Raw genomic sequence first — 21617 nt, 5'->3', positions numbered from 1 at the left:
TTTATATACACATACTATTGTGGACATTTGAATCTAAAATTAAACTAAATAATATATAATAATAAAATAAAATATTATTATTTTATCAAAGCATGGAATGAACTGTAAGTCACTGATTCTTACATATATATATGTATTTGGAATAGTTGTGTCATTTTACATAGACCTACAATTATGAACCTATGAATCTGAAATTAAAATAATAGTAATATATAATAATAAAATAAAATATTATTATTATTATTCTATCAAAGCATGTAATGAGCTGTAAGTCGCTGATTCGTGTGCATATATATTTATTCACCGGAACACTCGCTTCACATTAAATGTGTGCAGCCCTCGGGCTTGTGCTGAGCGCGCCCCCGCGACAAACTTCAACAACTGTGCGCGCTCCGGAGCGGCTGGTACTTAACGCCTGGCGTCTCGTCTCAGATCAGGAGCCGCGAGAGGATCCAGCTAGCGAATGAAAGACGATAAACACGGCTCGTGTGGACGTTTCCTCGCCAAACAGCCGGCGCTTCCCCTGCAGTGAGCTGAAGGAGATTTCGTCCGAGGTAAGCGGGTGTGTCGCGGCGGCAGAAACACCGGATTTTCGCATGTGTATGTGTGAGAGTGTGTGTGTGTTAGGGGGGGAAACAACAGCAGGCATTAGCTTCCTTCGTTAGCGCGATGCTAATGTTGCCTGTTAGCTAGCCGAGCTTGGCAGGAGCAGGAGGAGGAGGAGGAGGAGGAGGAGAAAAAAAAAAAGAGCTAGCTCAGCCGTGTCGCTAGCTGGTTTGTTGTCATGACGTCTGTAAAAACGCACGCGTACATGCGAGGTGCACTCGCGGCGACGTCGAGCAAACACGCGCGTTGAGCTGTGCACGAGAGAAATAGCTCCCCCTTTTAACGCATCTGTTTGCTAGCTTGTTTCGCACAGTCGCTAAAGCTAACAGGCTAGCCGCTGTTAGCCTCAGACAAGGCCTCTGTGTGTGTAACAGTTGCAGCTAGGTGGGCTACGCCGCTGTCTGTGTCAGCCGGACGGGGCCGGTGGGCTTCGGGAGCAGGTTGGTCCAGCTCCCAGCCGAAACCAGTCGGGTCTTTGTCATGTGCAGCAGCGGTAACTGGTTTGGTGATGACTAATGTTTACCCCCCCAGAGGAAGGAGTGTGGCTGGAGAAGACCCCACCGTGTCTGTGTGTGTGTGTCTGAGACATGAGGACGAGTGGACGTCAGACTCCAGCTCTTGTTGTTCCCTTCAGATGCTGCTGATCTGTTTGACTACACGTTCATTCTCTGTGTGTATGTGGCCGCTGACGGATCGTGACAGTTCACGTGGACACCTGTAGATGTGTCAGGAGAGGAGCTGTCAGGAACTCAACGCTGAAGACGGCCCGATTTGACCCTTTGTGACGGAGGTGCACTCAGACCAGGGGCCGAGGCACATTGGTTGTTGTTGTTGTTGTAACTGACCAGGTTTCTGCACTTGTTGAGGTGGGATGGACGGGAACTGAGGTTCATCAAAGTGGTGTACTGATAAACTCATGGAATAAGTAAACAGTGAGTTCTAACAAGTGATTCTAGTGTCACAATCTATACGAAGAGATGAAAATAGTTTTAGTTTTGAATATAGAATAATGCATACGTCTGTGTCCTTCATCTTAAAGCTTTCATTCTTCACACAGACACATACAATGGAAGGAATGGACAGAAAGGTGATCACATGCTCAACACAACTTGAGCCTGTCACATGTATTGAACTATCATTAGGAAATGGTTGTGGGTCTGTTTTTGTGTTGGACGAGCAGAAGTGGCTGTTTAAAGAGTGACTCTTTTTACTTTGAGTTCTCCACAAGCACAACTCCCTGACATCACATCATGTGTGTCAGGTTTGTGAATGTGATTTCACGAGTCTGACACACTTTTGAAATACTGGGTAAAAGCGTAGTAGAGAATCTGTGCAGTTTCTCGCAGGAGCCCCGGAGTCAAGCTGAGGGTCTGAGTTAAGTTTACATCTCTGGTTCCCTTGCATCAGCAGAACATAAATCTCTTTTGGGATATTTTGAATAAAACTCTAAAGTCCACATCTCAGTCTTCATCCTCATTGACAACCAGAAGGTTTCTCTTTTTCATGACTAATCTGAGACAAATCCGCTACTGGTTTTAAAAATGAAAACAAAAGCAAAGTTATTATTGGACAGAGCTTGATGTGCTTCATGCTGTTGAAGCGACGTGGGCTAGTTTTTCCAAAATGAGAAGACACATTTTGTAAGAAATGTAAAGAAATGCCCAAGCAGGCGTCCAGTGTTACGTTTGCTCTCATTAGTGAATGTACTCTGCCCGTGCTAATGCCCAGATGTTGTTAACCAGCAAGGTGGAAAGTGGGACACATGACATCTCGTAAACCAGTGCGGTTTGGCAGCATTTTGATCAGGAAAGGAAAATAAGGTCGTATGTAGACTTGAGCAGAGCGACGCTTAACCACATTCAGCTGAGGCATGTGCATGGTAATCTCTGAGGAAAGAAGTCTACTGGTGTTAGCACTGCTAACCTTAGCCACACTTGGCAAACCAGTATGAGGGAACTGCAGATACTGTGGTCTCAAATTGTTCATTTGATTGTGTTTCTCTCTTTCTTAATCATTTTGTCATTCTCCTAGCCTGTAGGGAGAAAATAAATAAATACGGGAAAAGTAAACGCAAAACACCTTAAGTATGTCTTTAAAGTTTAAATGTCCACTGGTTTATGATTAAGGTGGAGATGGAGAAACGACCTGCTTTTGGTTGTAGCTGGAAAAGAAAATGATTGGCTTCTGTAGGAGGCTGGTAGAGGAGAAATGACCTAAAGTATTTGCCTGTTTTGTATATCTTTGGTGTTTGTGTGTCACCATGGGTCTCACAGGTTAAACAGTCACTAGATGGACAGTCTTACCCATGGCTCATTCAGATGTAGTGTTAGTAGGCTGGAACTGTTGTGCTGTGGTTGAAAGTAAGTCAGCCCGTGATCTGTATGTAGAGTTTAAACCACAATAAAAGTTGGAACAGTATATATGCTATGTGATGGCTAAATGTAGAGAGAGGCTTTTTTTTTTTTTAACCACATGCTGAATAACACCAGAGCCCCAAAGCTTATTAGAAGATATAAAGAGAATTAAAAAAAAACTCTGGCCCTTTTCTAATGACAACCACCTGGACGATGAGTATCATTGTGTTTGAGTAATTACACTAATTGTGTAATTTTGCCGCATTGGAGCTGCACTAAAGTCTTTTCAGGATCCAGACATCACACTCTCAGAGCCAACTACAAGACGTGATGCTGAGAATAAATCAGGGAAATGGTTTTCAGACTAACATGGGACTCTTCCAGCAGCTGATCACAAAATCCTAAAGGAGCATTTTCTCTTGGGCCCTGCACAGCTGCACATGCCTCATCCATTATTCTGACTGGCTTTACCTCTGCTCCGGTTGAGCCTGGGTGATAAAGGTTAAAGTTGACCAGCGTGCTTGACTAACAGGTGAGTCAGGGACGTGTCAATCAATCTGCCTTCACATGCCTCTGTGTCCTTCAGAGGACGGCAGATCAGGTAAAACGTTCAAAAACACACATGTCATCCTGAGTGAAACTATTGGCTGCTTGTAATTTGAATATGATCCTGACTGTTGGTGATGTAGCAGCACAGATGAACTTGCTCTGACCCACAGGTTTTTTTAGCTTATACAGAGGCTTAGTCGTACAGTAATGTAGCCACCGGGGTGGTTTTCACATGTGGATGGATGTTGACAGATGATGGGGATTTATGTCACGGATTGGAAAGACTCATCCTCATGAAATCCTCGTGGTTGGTAAAAATGAAATGACATAAAGGAGGGTTTCTCACTTCACACTTTCGTTCTATTGGAAGAAAAACGAATGTAGCTGAGTTACAGTGGCACTAAGTCAGCTATTGGCATCGGGGTTGTAACTGAAGATCCTGGTATAAGTCGTACATGAATATCAGCCTAGTAGTTGACTTACACTTGAGGTATATGCACAAAATTAACATTGCTTTTTTAAATCATAGTGTAAATTCAGTGTATTTTTTGTTCACAGTGATATTTAAACAGTTTAGCAGTGTGTTGAATTGTGACCCACATTTTTCAGCATTTAGAGTTTCCCTTGCTCAAAGGAAACAGTTTGCATGCAGCGGATGTCCAGTAGGTCCGGCTGATGGGTTCTTCTCTTGTTCTCAGCTCTACTGTATCATTAATAATTCAAGCTCTGCAGTTAGGATGATTTAAGCACATATATGAACTGATGGTTGAGGAACACGTGGTCACCTGCCACATCACCCTGAGGGGTCATTAGCTCTGACCTTGACCCCTGCTGTCTCTGCGCCATTCTTGGACTTTACTGAGGACTATTAACATAGTGTAGGAGGGGGTTTTGCACTGTTGGCCAATTATTAAGAAATCATTTAAGTGGATAAGCTTCAAAGTATGTAGCACAGGACTGTTTTCTTGTATGCAGTTGGTATAAGGATATGCATAACTTTTCATATTGTACTTTTTTATTTATATACATTAAATTTAAGTGCATATTTTGACGTTTGTCCTGAAACCATTGTTTAATTTCGAACTTGGACAGAAATGAAAAGCATGCCGTATGGAATACTCTCTATTCTCTGGTACATGTACAAATATATATATATATATATATAGAGAGAGAGAGTTTTCCAGTCTGTATTCTCTGTGCTTCAGGCTGAGTAGATGGTTCATGATGACACTACTTGAATCTGAAAAGATGCCTCACACTCGATGATTCACCAGATCTTTTTCTGCTGATGAGCTCTGATAACATAGCAATGATCAGCCTCGCGTCCTACCTACTATCCAATACGCTTGATCTACACATTTTGTATTTAAATTCCAGATGGTCCATCTGAGCTGTCTGTCTGCTTGTGTTGCTCCTGCTGCCGTCATTTAACGACCTGTTAACCTGAGCATGTCACATGACAACACACTGGACTCGCTTGTGACAAATCTTTATCAGTTTGAAGTAGCAAAGTTTGTCTTAAGATGTGTCTCAGTTTGTTATGTCGACCTATATATATATATATATATACACATTTACATTGATTTTGACATTTATAAAATCAAACATCGATGTATTTGTATATATTTTGGACTCTTGGTACTTTCTTGTGATATTTAATCTGTTAAGGATAGGATGAGATGTGGTGTGTAAGCTCTCCGGCATCTACAACCAAGCCTGTGTGCCTTAGACATTGTTTTCACGGTTTGTCCCTCTGTCCTTCGCCTTTTCATGGGTGAATTTCTTCAGCCTTGTCATACATGTTTTGCAGGTCTAAGGTCAAATACACATGGAAAGTAAGTTGACACACAAGTGGAATTTAACTTGCACATCACACTATTAAATACAGTAGACTCACACATTAGAAGAATAACACAAAGATTAACAAAGTGAAGTTGAAATATCACACATTAAATCAATCATATATACTTTATACCGAAATGTTTCACAAGGTTCCTCCAGAGTCTGGAGAAGAGTCTGCACAGCCGGGGAAGTAAACTGCAACCTGATTGGTTGAAACATCGGCAGCACACGTTCAGTGACTAGAGCTCAGCTCAGGATCGACAGCTGTTCTGACTGCTGGCCATGTGTGTTTGTGTGCATGTGTGTGTGCACGCGCATGTGTGGGAGAGACAGTGACTCACTGGCTGTGTAGCAGTGAGGTAATTCTAGATCTCTTACTAATGCCAAAGGGAGTCCCTGCTTGCTTTATCGCTCTGTGTGTTTGTGCATGAACATAAGACACAAGTTGTGTGTGTGTTTGTTTGTGTGTAGTTTTTTGCTCACCATGATATCCCTGCTCTGTGCGGCTTCTCCATGGTAACAAGCTGCTAAGCTGCCCTGTTACACTCTTGTTTTTTTTTTTCTGCTGTGGAAAAGAGGCGACTGCCAAAGTGAGGGCATTTATAACATTACCCTGAAGGAGATGTCCATGATTTGTTGGTTTTGTGTGTTTTGAGCCGGCTTCACTCATCCCCAATGATATTGCAGCTCTTGTAGCCAACTAAATGTCCTTTGTTTTAATGCAAACTGTGATGATCTCTGTTAGGATCTTAAGTCTTTTACTTTCATCTTATTTACGCAGCTGCATTTGCATTTTTTAAATATAGTTATGTTTCATAGTGTTTATGGTTAAATGTGAAATGTTTTACTTCCAAATATCTGGCTATATACTGTACTTAAATGTCATAGTATAACTCTTCATCCATCTGTCGGTGCAAACATGTATCATGCATTAGACAACAGGGGATAGTCGGTGAATAAACTGTTCATCTGCTTCACCAGGGTCCAGTTTGTGTCAGCGAGCAGTGGGTAACTCCTGCAACTCGCTGATGTACTCGCTTCCTCTGTCTGTTGTGAAGAGTGGTTTCCTCTGTTACCTTATCTACCTCTGAGCCAAATGGGAGAACCTCCTCATGAATAGTGAATTGCCTACTGATTAGTTTGCCCCATCTCTCAGTGAAGAGGTTGGAACATTATGTTGATTTGTTTTTCTTCTAACAGTGATGCTGCAACGGTTCTTACAATAAGCATAAAACATAGTGTTACTCAATGCCTTTTTGTTTTTTTGTCTAGTCGGATGTGCGGTTGCATTTCACATTCCGTCCACTTGCCACATGCTTCACAATGCAACCTACCATTTTTGGGGATTACACAAATTTTGTGTGTAATCAATAATTTCAGTAGAAGCATGCGACTGAAATGTCCACAAAAAAATCTGCTTCCCTCGAGTGACTAAAAACATAAACAGGAGATTTAAGTGGACCAACACATGTTCTACTATTTGAGATTTGACTGATGCTCTTTTAAATGTATCATCTTCCTCCATCTACTCCCTTTGCAAAAGTTGACTGGAAAACTAGTGCCACCAGCTGTTTATCCCAACTGACTTCTAGACATTTAATTAGCATTTTCTTGAGCCAGTTCCTCTCAAACTTCCTTTAGACTCTTGTAACTTTAATGGGAACCTCAGTCTAGTGTAATCTATTTATTGCTGATTTTTACAAGCTGTAGACACAGTTGTTTCTGGGAACAGTACAGTAATCTGCTGGTCAAAGCTTTTAAATGGACTTTGCATGCACCCATGGCCCAGTATAACACCGGGGCCATTCTGCATCAACAGTGGGGACAAGTGGGTGAACTTAAATGTCTTTGTTTTAAATTTAGCTCACAATTAGCAACAGGATAAACTGAGCAACAGTGAACCAGTGGAGACGAGTGAAATCACAACAAACGCGGTGATTAGATCTGAGCAGAGCCTTGTTATCAAGTGGTTTTGGACAAGTAGCTGTGAAGAACTTATTTATATATTTCTTCTTTGCCTTTTATTTCGGCCTCGTCTCAGTGACTCACATCAGAAAGGTAGATCACAGACTGTAAAAGAAAACAAGAGCAAGATGTGTTTCATATGGAAATTTAGATTTGTGTACAATTCAGCTCAAGCATATTTTAGAAGCTCTGTGCCAAGATGCGATTTTTCACATCTCCAACTCACTGGTATTTTAATTCAGAGCCGGTTTATGGCTTTGCAAAATTTAGACATCTGTATCGCCAATTTAAATCTTCTGTCCGTCTTTCTCCCCTTTGTAAACCCCTGGCTTTAGGTGTGGAAGTGTTGGTGTCTTTGGAGATCAACCGCTGCCTGGTCCAGATGGCTCATTGTTGTATCCGCTGCTCGGCCCCTTTAATAGCACACTTTGGGGCATTGGACTAGTGTCAATTGTGTTGTTTTATAGCTCTGTGTGTGTTTGGCTGTCTCACAGCGGGCTCTCTTTGTGCACATATTTTCTCTGCTGTTGAATTTCTGACTACATTATGTTTATATTGTGTGGTGATAATGTGAACAGATGCAGTGTAACGACGGTGAGGAGAATACAGCCGCGCGCCTCCTGTCGTCTCTTTCAACCCCACGCCTCTAAATGTGCTTTCACAGCCAGAATCCAGGAGTGTCTCACCTGAGGGGGAAAAACACCTCTGTTTAAATCGTGTGTTCTGTCGATATGCCATTGAATTGCAAAAGATGCATTTTAGTGCGCCGTGTGAACAGGGCCAGTGATAACGTATTGTTCTGTGTTCACTAAGCTCGCTATCGGTTTCCTCTCCTGCTGACAATCAGATTCTGGCTCTCAGAGAGATTTCGGTTTCACTGGGGCTTCTTTTCCTGGCTGGCTCAGTTCTGTTTGTTTTTAGAAATGAAGCCAGAGTTTGTGTGTGTGTGCAGGAAAAAAAGAGCTTTTGTCAGAGAAAGAAACAAACGAGAAGTGAACACTTTATATATCCGTGATGACTGAATCCTGAGGGATGGAGTCCCCTGATCTCAGAAATACATCACATTGTTTTTCATCTGCAAAGTACCTGTAGATCAGTAGTGAGATATAGAGATGTTCCAATCCCATATTTCCCCTACTGATTCTAATACCTGGACCTTTTCTGTATTTGCTGATGCCCACCAGTAACCACCAGTGCATTTAAAACACATGTTTTACCAGCTGTTTGCTTCTTACCCTGTATGGAAGTGATTATTGTACTATTGTTGCATGGCTTTGAAAAACAAATGCACAAAGAGTGAGTAGCATAGGACTCATTGTTATGATCTAGTTTGACAGTTATAACTGAAAGGACTTAAATAAATAAATCTCAAACTACAAAATTGACACGTTTGCTTCCTCTTTAAAAAGCTGTTGTAATTGGCAACAATAGTGCAACTTCTAGAAACTGAAGTCCTGTATGTTGCAGTATCGGAGGCATTTCCTATGCTGGGGTCTGAACCTCTCTACTAACATATAGTACACTTCCAATGAAGTTTAAATAAATGACATGTTGTGAGGTCACTAAATGTGATATATACAGCATATAGACACCTATTACGCTGAGGCAAATGGTGTGAGAGGAAGTCGATGGAATGGAAAGAAAATGCAATGAGTAAGGTATGGTGTCAACGAGGGCAGCTGGTGGTGTTGCTGCCTGCAGCCAGACAAGAGTGAAATCTGAGACTCGCACAGCCACAGAGCCAGGCCGAGGGAGGGGGCAGAGAGAAAGAAACACAAGTGGGGGAGAGAGTTGGAGAGAGGCCGTCCATCCAGGAAAAAATATGCAGGGTAGAGAAGGGAATGCATGTAAGGAAGTGTGCACGTAGGAAAAAAAAGGAAAATGGAGGGACGCAGACAGGAAGTTAAGTTGGGCGGGGGGGGGGGGGGGTGAAGAAAATTTGTAGTCGAGTTAAATCTGTGTGGAAGAGAAATGACGTGTTGCACAGAAGAAGAGGTTGTGTGTTTGGGTAGGCTGCCGCCGAGAGGGGCAGGGTGTGAGTGAGCATGCTCTGTTTGGACTGACATTGGATGCCGGCTTAGCTCCTCTGTCCTGCACGAACACACCCAGCCGCAGTGACACCTAGCACACTCCAGAGAGAACATGGCTTGAATAAGAGAGCACAGAGGAGGGAAAAGTCAGCGGGAGAGAGAGACTTTGTCCGGGACTTTCCCTTCTTTCCCCCCTCTTGCGAGCTGCTCTGTGCTTCCAGCAGGAAACAGGGCTTTGTGTTCTAATCAGTAAAGGGAGGGTTTTTTTCCTAGCATTTCTTCTACACGACAAAATATTTGTTTTTTAATACTAATAATTATTTTGTGATTGGAATTTTTCTCTTTTTCTTTTTTTTTGCTGCAAAACTTCAATTTTGGGAAATGGTCTTGGAAGAGGATATGTCTGTGAAAAGCTGCATCGCTCCAAGCTCTACACTTCCTGAATATTTGGCAGCAGGAGAAACAAAGGTGGAACTGAATCATGCAGCTTTGAGGGAAATCAAACGTGCCTTGTGTAAAATATCTCATGTTGCCTTCAGGTCCCAGTGGCCGGGAGCTGCCGGGGAGTGGCGGGTTGACCACACACACTGACAGACTGCTCTCGGACTAATGCAAGCCTTTCAGTGTAAGAGAAACCAAATTAGTGACCTTCTCTGTTTCTTCATGCTGAAGCATAAGCATCTAGCAACCTGCCTGGTCCTCCTCTTGTAGTTTGGCAGCTCTGACGGATGACTGCTTCACCCACATGATGTCAGCGGCTGTTTCTAAGCTGTTACGGTGACTGAGGGACTTTGGGATTTGACTTTTTGTGGTTTTTGAGATTCCAATGATAAAGGCATTAGCACTCCGGTGTCTTTCTCTTGTTCGATCCCCTTGTGGGCATTTATTTTTCCTACGATTAAGCATCCCCATCTGGCCCAGTCTGGACACAGCACTCATTCTTTCATTACAGCTCGCCCTGGACCCTCGTGTTCTCACCCCTCCTAACTGGGGGACCAGGAGGAAGAAATATGATCCTCCTTTTTGTGGTATGTTAAGGGCAGCGGCAACAGTGTGTGGTTTCCATGGAGAGGCTGGAGAAATATGGCACTGAGGGGCTGCGTGAACGCTCTACCCCCACGTCTCAGGTCCGAGTGAATGTGAAGCCAGCTAGCGTAGCACAGCAAGCTCCACCCTGGAACTCCTTGTTCCGACTCCTCTTCTCATGCATAGCCACAAGGAGCGTGCACGGGACTAAAGGTGAAGGAGCTTTTAAAAGATAATGCACTTCATCGTGGAAACATTTATACCTTTTTTTTTTCCCCTCATCAGCTTTGTGTTTTTGTAACTGCAACTGGCCTAGCTGCCTAGCTGGTGTTGTAAAATGTCATAAATTCCTTTCCTCAGTGGATCTCAGCTGTGTTTGAAGCAAGTCGATAATTTGTCAGTTTCTTTTTTTTACAGGGAGCTTGTTGAGAAAAAGTGAACACTTTATTTTGAGACAAAATTTATGCTGAATAATTTGAGTACAGAGGACGCTTTAAACAAGCCCTGCCTGCGTGCATTGTGAATTATATCTAGCATTGTGTCTAACACTGTACAGTGTGTATGTGAGTGGGCAATGAGTTGAGAACAAAGAATGGTTCTCTCTTGTTTGTTTTGAAGCTCAGCTTGTTCTCTGCCTTCCCCTCCACTCATGCTCTCCATCTATCTCCTGCATCTTTCTGTATCTGTATAGATAGTCCAGACGTGTACATAGAATTTATCTTCTAGATGTTGCCCTTGACTCAGCGGACATTGATTGAAGCTTGCTTTATGCTCGGTGTTCCTGTACTTGCGACCAGCAGCCTGCACCAGAGATTACGTAATTTCCACTGGCACACTGTCATTTCAGCTGGTTCTGCACCTCCCAACCTCTTTACTTGGCGCTCACCGCATGGCTGGAGTCTGGCTAGAACCTCAGGTCTGTTTCTAATGCTAGCTTTATGACCCCGTCACTAATGAGGGAGCACAGCGACTCCCAGATGGCTCCTGGAGGGAGATTGAGAGTGACTGTTGGTAAAGATGAGGCATTCTGAAGGAGACTATGGAAAACCCTCTGCCACCAGTTTGTCAAGTTGAAGAAGGCCCAAAGCTGAAGGAAATGAGCTGGTGCCAAAATAGTTTGGTTTGTGTTTCATCTTCTTTGCCGTCATCCAGTGATGTTGTTGTATTTCTCTTAGTGGCGACTATTGCTGTTTTGGAGAAGACTACACAAAGTCACCGTGCCTGAAGTATAACAGGTTGGCGTTTAATTAATTAACAAGATAGCTACTGCTCAACTAGTGGCTTCATTAGTCCACCTACAAACAACATGATATTGATTAATCCCACTGTAATAGGGCGTATTGCTAATTTAATACAATTTGAGGTTAGTGTTGCACAGGCTGTATGCTAATTTATGTTATTGACCAAATGTTGGTTCTACCAGTTCAGATAAAATCAAACCAGTTTATCCTCCTGCACCAGAAATCAACCCAGCTGGTTCCTTCCTTCTTCGTTACTTTCTTCTTCACACATGTGTCACACTGAGCTCAACTTCTCTTGAGCTTATTCTGTCTCAGTGTTCAACCAGCAGTCGCTCATCATATCACATATCTGCCTCTTATATCCAGCTTGCACATGTCCAATTTATTATTAACAGATCCCGACAAACTCGTGCTGTGAAGGTTTTGTTCTGTAACATCCCTGTTGTTGTCACTGTAAATCTTCTGCTTATAGAGCGTTGAATCCATACAATATTGTTGACGGAGGTAAAATCTTTGGTATGTGTTGGAGAGCAGTTTATTGTCGGTGACCCATTCAGCTCATGTTGGATTAAGAAACTCGCTTGAAGAATGATTTTAAAGTTCCTCAACTAATATGCTGTTAACTTGCTCCTCCTGTGAGCACAGTTGCATTCATGTAATAAGTGTGATGGTTGCATCGGCTCCACCTGATTTATCGTTTCAGTCGTATGATTTGTGTTCATATAAACGTTCCCATTGTTGATTCTTGAATCATAATTACTGAAGAATGTCATAGCCCTTTTTTTTTTTAAATGAATGCTATGATAGCCCTTTAATTTCTCAACTATATGACAATGAAGATATCTAAGCACACACTGCTTATAGACAATTCTTGCTAGTGAGGTTTAATGACAAATGTTATTGTGATAAAAAGAAAAGATATCAGGATATGGATAATTATCACTGTAAATGTCCCGTAGTTGCAATTTATGGCTTTAGAGGCACAGTTGCTTCTTTTTTAAGCTAAAGTGAGTTTAGCTAAATCTTGCATTAAGACCTGAATCCACATCACACTACATTGCTGTTTCAACTTTCAGCATCAATGACAGATATGCAATTCATCAAGGTCAGACTGAGCTCTTATGGAGCTAGTGGCAGTTGTGTGGTCAATGGACGTACTCTGATTGGTGGACTTCACATGTACAGCTCTTTACTGATAGTAACGGCCACTCAAAGCGCTTTCACAGTCCTGGTCACATTCCCCCTTTCACAATCTCATTCATACAGCGCTTTTAAATCTAGGTTCATTTTGGGGTTTGTCCCAAGGACACTTGGAAATGCACGATGATGGAGCCGGGGGTCAAAACACCAAACGTTTGGTAATGAAACGACCCGCCATACCTCCTGACCCACACCCACCCATACTGTATCTGAGCAAAATCTATTATCACAGCCTCAGTTTCCTTGACTTCATATGAGAGTCCTGTGAAAACTTATCAAAAGTGTTTTGCTGAGAGTTCAGTGAACTGCTTAATGGAACATGAATTAACTGTGCTGGGAAAATGGTGTGGAGCCAACAGACCGTACAGTGGGAATCGATGATTGTAAAAGTCTCACGCAAATGCCCCCTTTGCATTAGCAGCACAGTAAGTGGCTTAAATGCCTTGAATGAACATGGTTCAGTCCGTGGAAATGTACATGACAGACGGTGCATTTTTATTGAAGATGGCCGCCATAAATATTACACACTTATGTTTCAAATCTGATCCGCTTCATATATGAACAGATATAAGCTGGTCCAGAACCAGGCCCTCGGTCAGGCCAGGGAAGATAGATATGTGTTTTTCATTTCCTGTCTGTTCCTCCATCCTTATTCTGGAAATCCCAGACAATATGTTCTAGCTTTGTTTCTCCAAGTCATGTTTGTTTGCCTTTTTTTGTGTTTCAGAGGTCCCCACATTTCAAGAGAAGACGAAAGCCTTACTTGGAAATCTTATGGACGAAGGTTAGTGTTGGTGTTGTTCTCCCCTCACTTTACATCTGTGTCATCAAATGTTCCTCTGGAGCCCGGCTCACGTCTGTGTCCTGATCTCCTCATTGTCATATTGTCAGTTGAGTTGTTTACTGGTCGGGCAGCATGTTCTCTTTCTGGGCCTGTCTTCTCTTCTCTCTGCCGTCATCCTTCCCTCCACCTTCTTCAGACAGAGCAGTGTGTGCTCATTACTCTCTACCTTGTTTTCACTTCCTTTTTCAGAGCCTAGATATACTGTGTGATCAAAGTATCGTTCGCCCAGTTTCTGATTTTCCCCCAGGAGAGTTTTTGTTTTTTTTCTTTGGATACTGGTCTTAATTTATATTAACAGATGAAAGTGTTTCAAAAACAGGAAGTATATGTTGCTATGCATTCAGTTCGATATTCACTCCCCCCTCCTCGCTCTCTACAAAGTGCCATGCATAGGAATCTGTAGTGACCTCATCAGCAACATGAGGAATGAGGGGGAATAGTTAGTTTATGGGCTTTTATCCGCAGTGGTCATCAGAGAAAATTATGTCCTAACAATGTGCGTCCCACAGATTTAAAAGATATGTGGACTCGGATTCGACTTAGTTATGACTCTGACCACTCGCACATTTATTACAGTATCCTGCCTTATGCACAGTCCTCTGAGCTGGGCATCATTGCAACGGAGGCCAGACTACAATAAGTAACTTGATGTTGTTTTTAGAAAACCTGCCTGCGTCTGCCTCTCTCCCCTCACACTGTAACTTTGCATCATGTCTCTTCCTCTTCTGCACAAGCTGCAGCATCTGCCTCTGGATTTTAACCCAACTTCTGTTGAGTTGAAACAACCCTAATGGTTCAAGGAGTAACCTCAATTATAACAACTTGCTCGTATCAATCCTGCACACTTAAAATGTCTTTTACACGTTTTTTTTGGTAACTTTTTCTTGGATGTATAATTTTTGTATAAATGATCTCATCCCTAATGAGCAGCCAGGTGTCCACACTGTAAGAAGCAAATCACAGGAGCCGTGTAAACTGTAAATTCACACTGTACGAGCTGTAACCCTGCTGCTCACAGCAAGAGTGTGGAGCCCTGCTTATCTGCACGCAGCCTTTATCATGGCAGTGTCATTTTTTTTTGCCCCCCCATGTGCCAGCTTAACAAGTGATGCTATGTTTATCCCCACACTCTCTTTTTAGCTGAGCATGTGGCTACTTGTTCTACCCTCATGTGCTGCCAACTGTCTGTTCTGACGGTTCTTAGAAGGCAGAAGGGCAGGGTATTGTTAGAAGTAAAGTTTAAATCATTTATTTATTTGATTTATTAATCCGTTATTCAACCAGGAAGATCCCATTGAGATACAATCTGTCAGGGACACAAAACAGACAGGAATCAATGTAAAAAATAAAACGCACACTTTAATGACATAGTCCTGTAAAAACTGACTAGAAAAGGTTTTAGATGCACAAAGAGAGGGGGTAATGTTCCATGTTCAGGGTGACATCAGCTAAAGAACATTATGAATGTCTTTCATACAGCGAACAATGCTTTTGACAAAGTGTGCTCGTCGTCTGTGCTGCCATGCTGGCAACATTTATGCTCCCCAAATTCCAAGAGCCTGTGTGTAGCTCCGCCAATCAGAAGCAATGTTTTAATCACATCAGTCACAACTGAGCTGGCTTTTTCAAAGATTTCTGTGCACCAGTGAAAAGCAGTGAGTGTGGATGCCCTGCCAGAAATCCCATAATAAGTTTGACTGTATATCGTTGTTCCTAAACGGATGACATCCTCACTGTTGAATTAAAACAATACATTTTAATCCAGTGTTTCTGGGATCTGGTCTGGCACCTCTGCTCTCGGCTCTAAGACCATAATGGCCGCCCCCTCTCATGGCCTCCTGGTTGAGGTCCAGGGTTGATCCATTTCAGGGGAGTTTGTTTTCTGCTGTCAGACTTCATCTTGTTCTATTAATCAAATATGAGCCGAGACTTTCTCTCTGACTTCCATTGGCACTTGTCATCCACACATGTCATGAGATGACTCTGCACTTTGTTTCTGTGGTAACAATCAGCCTCACACAAACTCACACACACACACACACACACACACACACACACACACACACACACACGCAGCAGCATATGGCCTCTGTCGGGATAAAATGATGTCTTAAACACATCAAGGCTTTCTTAAGCAACAGAGTTTAAATATGAACATACTTCATGAGTCTTAAATAGATTAGATTATGGTTCATTTAAACCAAGCTAGATATAGATATTAGCCCTGTAGAAAAACTATGAAGATGAAAACCAATCGTCTCAAGCAATCGTTTTAATTTGTCCCAGGCAAGGTATTTATATATTATATTTTATATGGATTTCAGGAACTTAAATTTACACAAGATTTATACACACGTATTAAAGGAAGCTACACAACCCCAGGAAAGGACTTCCCCTCTGATCACAATCACAGCATTGTCTTCAAGCTGGATTAGCCAAACTGGTGACAGCTGTTTGAAGATACTCTCATGTCAGATATCTCTGTTGCATGCTAGCTGACTGTGACCCTGGCCTTGGTCTAGCAGAATGTTCTGAGCTAATTTGGTCCCTCTGTGCTAACATGCTAGCCGGGCTAAGAAGCTCTATATATAGCTGCTAAGACAGTGTCTTCACCACAGCAGATGTGTTTAACTGTCCCTGCGTCTGCTTGACTGTAATGTCTCTCAATAGATCCAGTGTGTAGCTCTGCAGCCTGCTGGTCATGCTGCTAGCTGCCACGCTACACTTGGGGCCAAGTCATGCTTCTGCGTTGAAGCTACGCCCGCAGCCTAGGCTTAGACGTGTGCCCTACGCAGACCCCTACACCGTACCCGGCGTGCACCTCCACAAAAACGTAACTACACGTCAAGGCGACGAAAACCGCAAGAGCTGTGATTGGTCCGCCTGGTAGCAGCTCCGACACGATCCGCTGACTAACACTCACCATGTTCTGAAGTCAACAGAAACGCCAGAGAATTTGTAAATAAAAAATCTGCACCATTGTGATGTCACATGACATAATGCACACCAAGCATATACCTGCTTACAAAACCAGGGGCCTTAAAGAGACAGGAGCTAAATCCACGTGTTCCAGACTGAGGTAGAAAAGAGGAGCTGCAGAAATGAAGAGTTTGAGGGAAGTCATGTGTTTTCTGAACCTTTTCAAGTGATGACACAGATGAAGATTATAAACCTGAATATGTTCATATGATGCGTCTCCTTCTAAATGGTTAAATTAGCTGTTAGCTGAGAAGGGGCAACACAGCTGATGTCCTGTCTGTCTCCACATTGCTTCACTATCTCACCACTTGATTCTCCTCTGCTGTCATCGCCTCCCACACACCCCTCCCTCCCTCCCCCCTCCTCCCCTGTCTCTCTCTCCCTCCTCTGCGTCACCCTGAGCTGCCTCTGTTTTTGGGCAGGGCTTTAAAAAAAGGATGCCGGGTAGCAGAGTAGGCGGGGTCACCGGCACGCACAGTCATCCCACCCAATCTCCTCTACTTCTGACCCCAGAAACATCCTCCTCACCTTCCTGATTTTAAAATCTCCTCGCCCTCCTCTGCGTTTGGTCACTGCCTTTTCAATCTGAAGCTTTATTAAAACATAACAGAAGTGGGGATTCTTTACTTTCCTCCTAACTCCCCTCCCCCCCGCTCCTCTTCCTCAACACATGCCTTATTCTCCAGCCCTCACCAGCCTCCTCGCTACCCTCTGCTCCACAGACATAACACACACATAACCACAAACATGTTAGCACAGCAACTGCACAGCATGATAACAAACAGCTACACACTCACGCACCTGTATTCAATACAAAGGTGTTTTCTCTCAAAAACAAAGTTATGAAAGGAAATCTACATTTAAATGTCTGAATCCATATTCATGTAAATACTTCATCTCAGAATCCAAAGTGCCGGTAGGAAGGTAGACGTGTGGAGGCGGCTGCTCTGAGCCACTGTTTGCATGTGTGTGACGAGATGTTCCAGATATCATGTTCACATCTTCAATGAGCAGGTGAAGGTTTTTGCTCCACTGAAGAATTCTCTCTCTCACTCTCTCTCTCTCTCTCTCTCTCACTCCCTCTCTCTCTCTCCTCACCAGAAATGAGTCGCCAGACTGCCACCGCGCTGCCCACAGGAACCTCCAAGTGCCCCCCCTCCCAGCGCGTGCCCACCCTGTCGGGCACCACAGCCTCCAACAGTGACCTGGCCAGTCTGTTCGAGTGCCCCGTCTGCTTCGACTATGTCCTCCCCCCCATCCTGCAGTGTCAGTCCGGGCACCTGGTACGTACAGTCCAGCTGAACTCTCAGAGACCAGCAGAGACGATCACCTGTCTCTAAATCTCCGTCTCAAATGCGTGTTCCGTTTCCAGGTATGTTCCAACTGCCGGCCCAAGCTCACCTGCTGCCCCACCTGCCGAGGTCCCCTGGGCTCCATCAGGAACCTGGCCATGGAGAAGGTGGCCAACTCGGTCCTCTTCCCCTGCAAGTACGCCTCGTCGGGCTGCGAGGTCACCCTGCCCCACACCGACAAGACGGAGCACGAGGAGCTGTGCGAGTTCCGGCCGTACTCCTGCCCCTGCCCCGGCGCCTCCTGCAAGTGGCAGGGCTCCCTGGACGCCGTCATGCCTCACCTGATGCACCAGCACAAGTCCATCACCACACTGCAGGTCATTTTCTCCTTCACTACCTTCACCAAGTAGACTCCACCCCTTTCTGCAGGATCTGATCTCTGCTCATTTCTGCCTGATTTTCATACCTTCATTTAATAACTGATCATATAAACCTCACTGAGATGTACAGTGGAGTATTTGTTCCGTAATCTTGTTGACAAACAAACAGATAAACAAACAGATAAAAACATCACATGTCATTTGGCTGACGCTTTTGTCCAAAGCGACTTAGAATTAGTGCACTCAAAATTTATGAGGGGACATTTAGGGGTTCAGTATCTTGACAAGGACACTTCGGCATGCAGATGGGAGAGAGTGGGGTTTGAACCAGCAACCTTCTTGTTGGAGAGCCACCACTCTAACCACTAGGCCACACCGCCCCTGACTTGTTTACTTCACTTAAACAAGTTAGCAGTGCTTGGGTTTTAGTGGCTCTAAAAGTTTAGAGGTTCAGAGATTTCTAATGATTGTGTAGCTTTGTTAACCAGTTCATCTTGTGTGTGTGTGTCTGTGCAGGGGGAGGACATTGTGTTCCTGGCCACGGACATCAACCTCCCCGGCGCGGTGGACTGGGTGATGATGCAGTCGTGCTTCGGCTTCCACTTCATGCTGGTGCTGGAGAAGCAGGAGAAGTACGACGGCCACCAGCAGTTCTTCGCCATCGTGCAGCTCATCGGAACTCGCAAGCAGGCGGAGAACTTCGCCTACCGGCTGGAGCTCAACGGGCACCGGCGCCGCCTGACCTGGGAGGCCACGCCGCGCTCCATCCACGAGGGCATCGCCACGGCCATCATGAACAGCGACTGCCTGGTGTTCGACACGTCCATCGCGCAGCTGTTCGCTGAGAACGGCAACCTGGGCATCAACGTCACCATCTCCATGTGCTAAGAACCTTTTTGAAGAGCAGAGGGTCAAACAGTTACAGATTGTCAGGGGGCATTTTTTCGGGGGTCAAATAAGTTGTGACCTCACAGCGCCCCGCCCCCTCTGCCCCACCCCTAGAGACGTGGAACTGGACTGTCAGATCGGGCAGCCGTGGAGGCACAGGGGGTGGGTGGGATGGATGGATGGATGAGTGGATGAGTGGATGAATGAGTGGATGAATGAGTGGAGGAATAATAAACACAAGGACATAACTGCAATGATGGTTATAGACTTTGACACACACACACACACAAACTTGTATGTGGGACTCGTGCACGCACACGCTGTCTCGTCCTCTCGGTCATACACACAGACACAAACTGAGAAGCTGTCAAACTCGTCAACCTTCTCATTCCTCTGAACCATGAGTGGTGGGAACTCACTCCCAGTGTCGCTCTCTTTCTCCTCATCCTCACACATTTCACACGCTGCAGCTGCAGGACGCCGGAGGCCGCTCGCCGCTGAGCAGCTCTGTGGCGGCCGCACCGGGGTCGCCTCGAACTATAGCTTCAACGTGGACTCCCGGTCAGGGCTAGGCAGCTCGCCAGCGGTCTAGCTTCTTTCTGTTAGTACTCCCCCCCCCCCCCCGTCCTGGTTACCGTTAAACTAAGTAGGACCGGAACCACGGCTCTGGCTTGTGCTGGACCCCAGAGTCCACCGTTTGGATTCTGATGTCCACCTGTGACACTGATGCTGCGACTGGAATCGTCAGCCACAGGCCTGGACCACTGCAGCTCCCACACGGTTCTGTCCTTTGATGATCCGCATCAAAGGTCCCCCCCCCCCCCCCCCCCCCCCCCCCCAGACACACCACAGACACACACACAGGCTCACGGCTGTGCATTGGACCGTCGTCCTAGTTGTTAGTCTGCTCTCGTACTGTAGGATTCATGACGTCAGCCCTGGGTTTGTTCTTGAATCTTTATTTTCACAGGACGCATCAGTGGAGTCCTGACACTCACACACATTAAAGTCTCTGTGTAACAGGCCGTGTGTGTTGGTGTGTGTGTGTACAGGTGTAACAGCGAACAGAGTGTGTGTCTGAGAAGGAGAGGACGTTTTTTTTTGTTTTAGTTTTTCACAGCGAGGAGAAGAAGAAACACTGCATTTCAGTTGATTCAAAGTTTTTTTTTTTTCGGGTTTATTCTTAAGTCTGTTTCTTTTAATTATTTTAGTTCAGTTTTTTTTGTATGAGAGGAGAGAAGAACGCCTGATGTGTGTCTTTGTGAGTCTGTGTGTGTGCGAGCCGGACATTTGGCAGGAAGCCTGCTCACTTTCTCTCTTTCCTCTTCCGAGACTCTTCTTTCATTTCACCTTCCTCCTCCTCCTCCTCTTCCTCTTCTTCTCGCTCCTTCGCCGGCGTCGGCCTCAACCACTGACTGACTGATCACCCAACCAGGAACGAGGGACAGTTTCTACCGTTACAATGTTGCTATTGTTATTATTAAATGGAGATTATCATAATTATCATTTTTGTAATGACTTTTAAAAACACAGTTAAAAGGCAGTTGTAAAACTTGTGGCTAAACTTCAGTGTTTGTAGTTAAAAAGCAAGTTGTGTCGTTCTTCTGAAGGTTTGTGTTTTTCTTTCCCCTCTTACAAGTGGATTGTTCCCCCCCCCCCTCATCTATTTGTCTCTGTCCCTTCTTGTTTGTGTGGTAAGTCTCTTCCTTTTCTTTTTGTCTGTGAGGAGGGAGGGAGGTCAAGCCAATCATCTCTCCCTTTCTCTCCACGTGGAGTCTGTCATGTTGCTGCTCTCCCTCAACTCCTTGACTTTATTTCTGTTTTAATTTGTCATTAAATAAATCTATCTTTTTCATACCGGGTGTCTTTTCTTGTGTTATTGTGCGACTCGGACCCTGAGTCTCTGTTTTTGGAATCCAGCATTGAGCAGCGTCTGGTTGTTAGAACCCGACTGGTGGATTTTTGGCGCCGGTGATTCCTCGATGTCAACAACTGTAATTCCACACTGTGGTTGTCGGCCCCAGCAACCAGCCCAGCCTCAGGATGCATTCTTTGTTTTTCCAGCCTCGTGAGATCCCCTTGAACTTTGACCACTGAAATTGAATCAGTTCATCCTTGAGTCCAAGTGAACATCTGAACCAACTTTAGAGGAATGCCCTCCAGGTGCTGCAGTGAGATATCGTTCACAAACTCTTGTTCTGTTTGTCTTCCTGTTATCAGTTCATCCACGGATCACAAGTTATTCACTGAACAACAGGGAAACACAGAGGAACCTGAACCTGGGACCAGTTTCTGTCGGTCACACGTCTGACAGGTTTTTCAGGGAGGTTAGGAACTGGATTCTCTTTATTTTGTGAATCGATACTTGTGTATTAAATAAGAGTTATTCAACAAAAGTAAAGAATCTGATATTTTGAACAG

At 44.4% G+C, this 21617-nt stretch overlaps 1 protein-coding gene across 3 annotated transcripts; it reads left to right on the top strand.

Moving 5' to 3' along the window:
* Nucleotides 1-371: 371 nt before the first annotated feature.
* Nucleotides 372-20016, top strand: siah1 (siah E3 ubiquitin protein ligase 1). Of its 3 annotated transcripts, none has more exons than XM_062390481.1 (5): nucleotides 372-554; nucleotides 13541-13597; nucleotides 17738-17919; nucleotides 18009-18305; nucleotides 18825-20016. In XM_062390481.1, the coding sequence occupies exons 2-5, from the start codon at nucleotides 13588-13590 to the stop codon at nucleotides 19194-19196; spliced, it is 861 nt and encodes a 286-aa protein (XP_062246465.1). In that variant the 5' UTR covers nucleotides 372-554; nucleotides 13541-13587; the 3' UTR covers nucleotides 19197-20016. The 3 variants fall into 3 exon arrangements, with proteins under 3 accessions (XP_062246465.1, XP_062246467.1, XP_062246464.1); XM_062390483.1 differs by lacking the exon at nucleotides 372-554 and adding an exon at nucleotides 9681-9971; XM_062390480.1 differs by lacking the exon at nucleotides 372-554 and adding an exon at nucleotides 9995-10374.
* Nucleotides 20017-21617: the final 1601 nt, after the last annotated feature.

This window comes from Platichthys flesus, chromosome 6 (genome assembly GCF_949316205.1).
Source record: "Platichthys flesus chromosome 6, fPlaFle2.1, whole genome shotgun sequence".
NCBI lineage: Eukaryota > Metazoa > Chordata > Actinopteri > Pleuronectiformes > Pleuronectidae > Platichthys > Platichthys flesus.
Note: the sequence above shows the minus strand (reverse complement) of the source record. Positions and strands in the feature narration are given on the sequence as shown.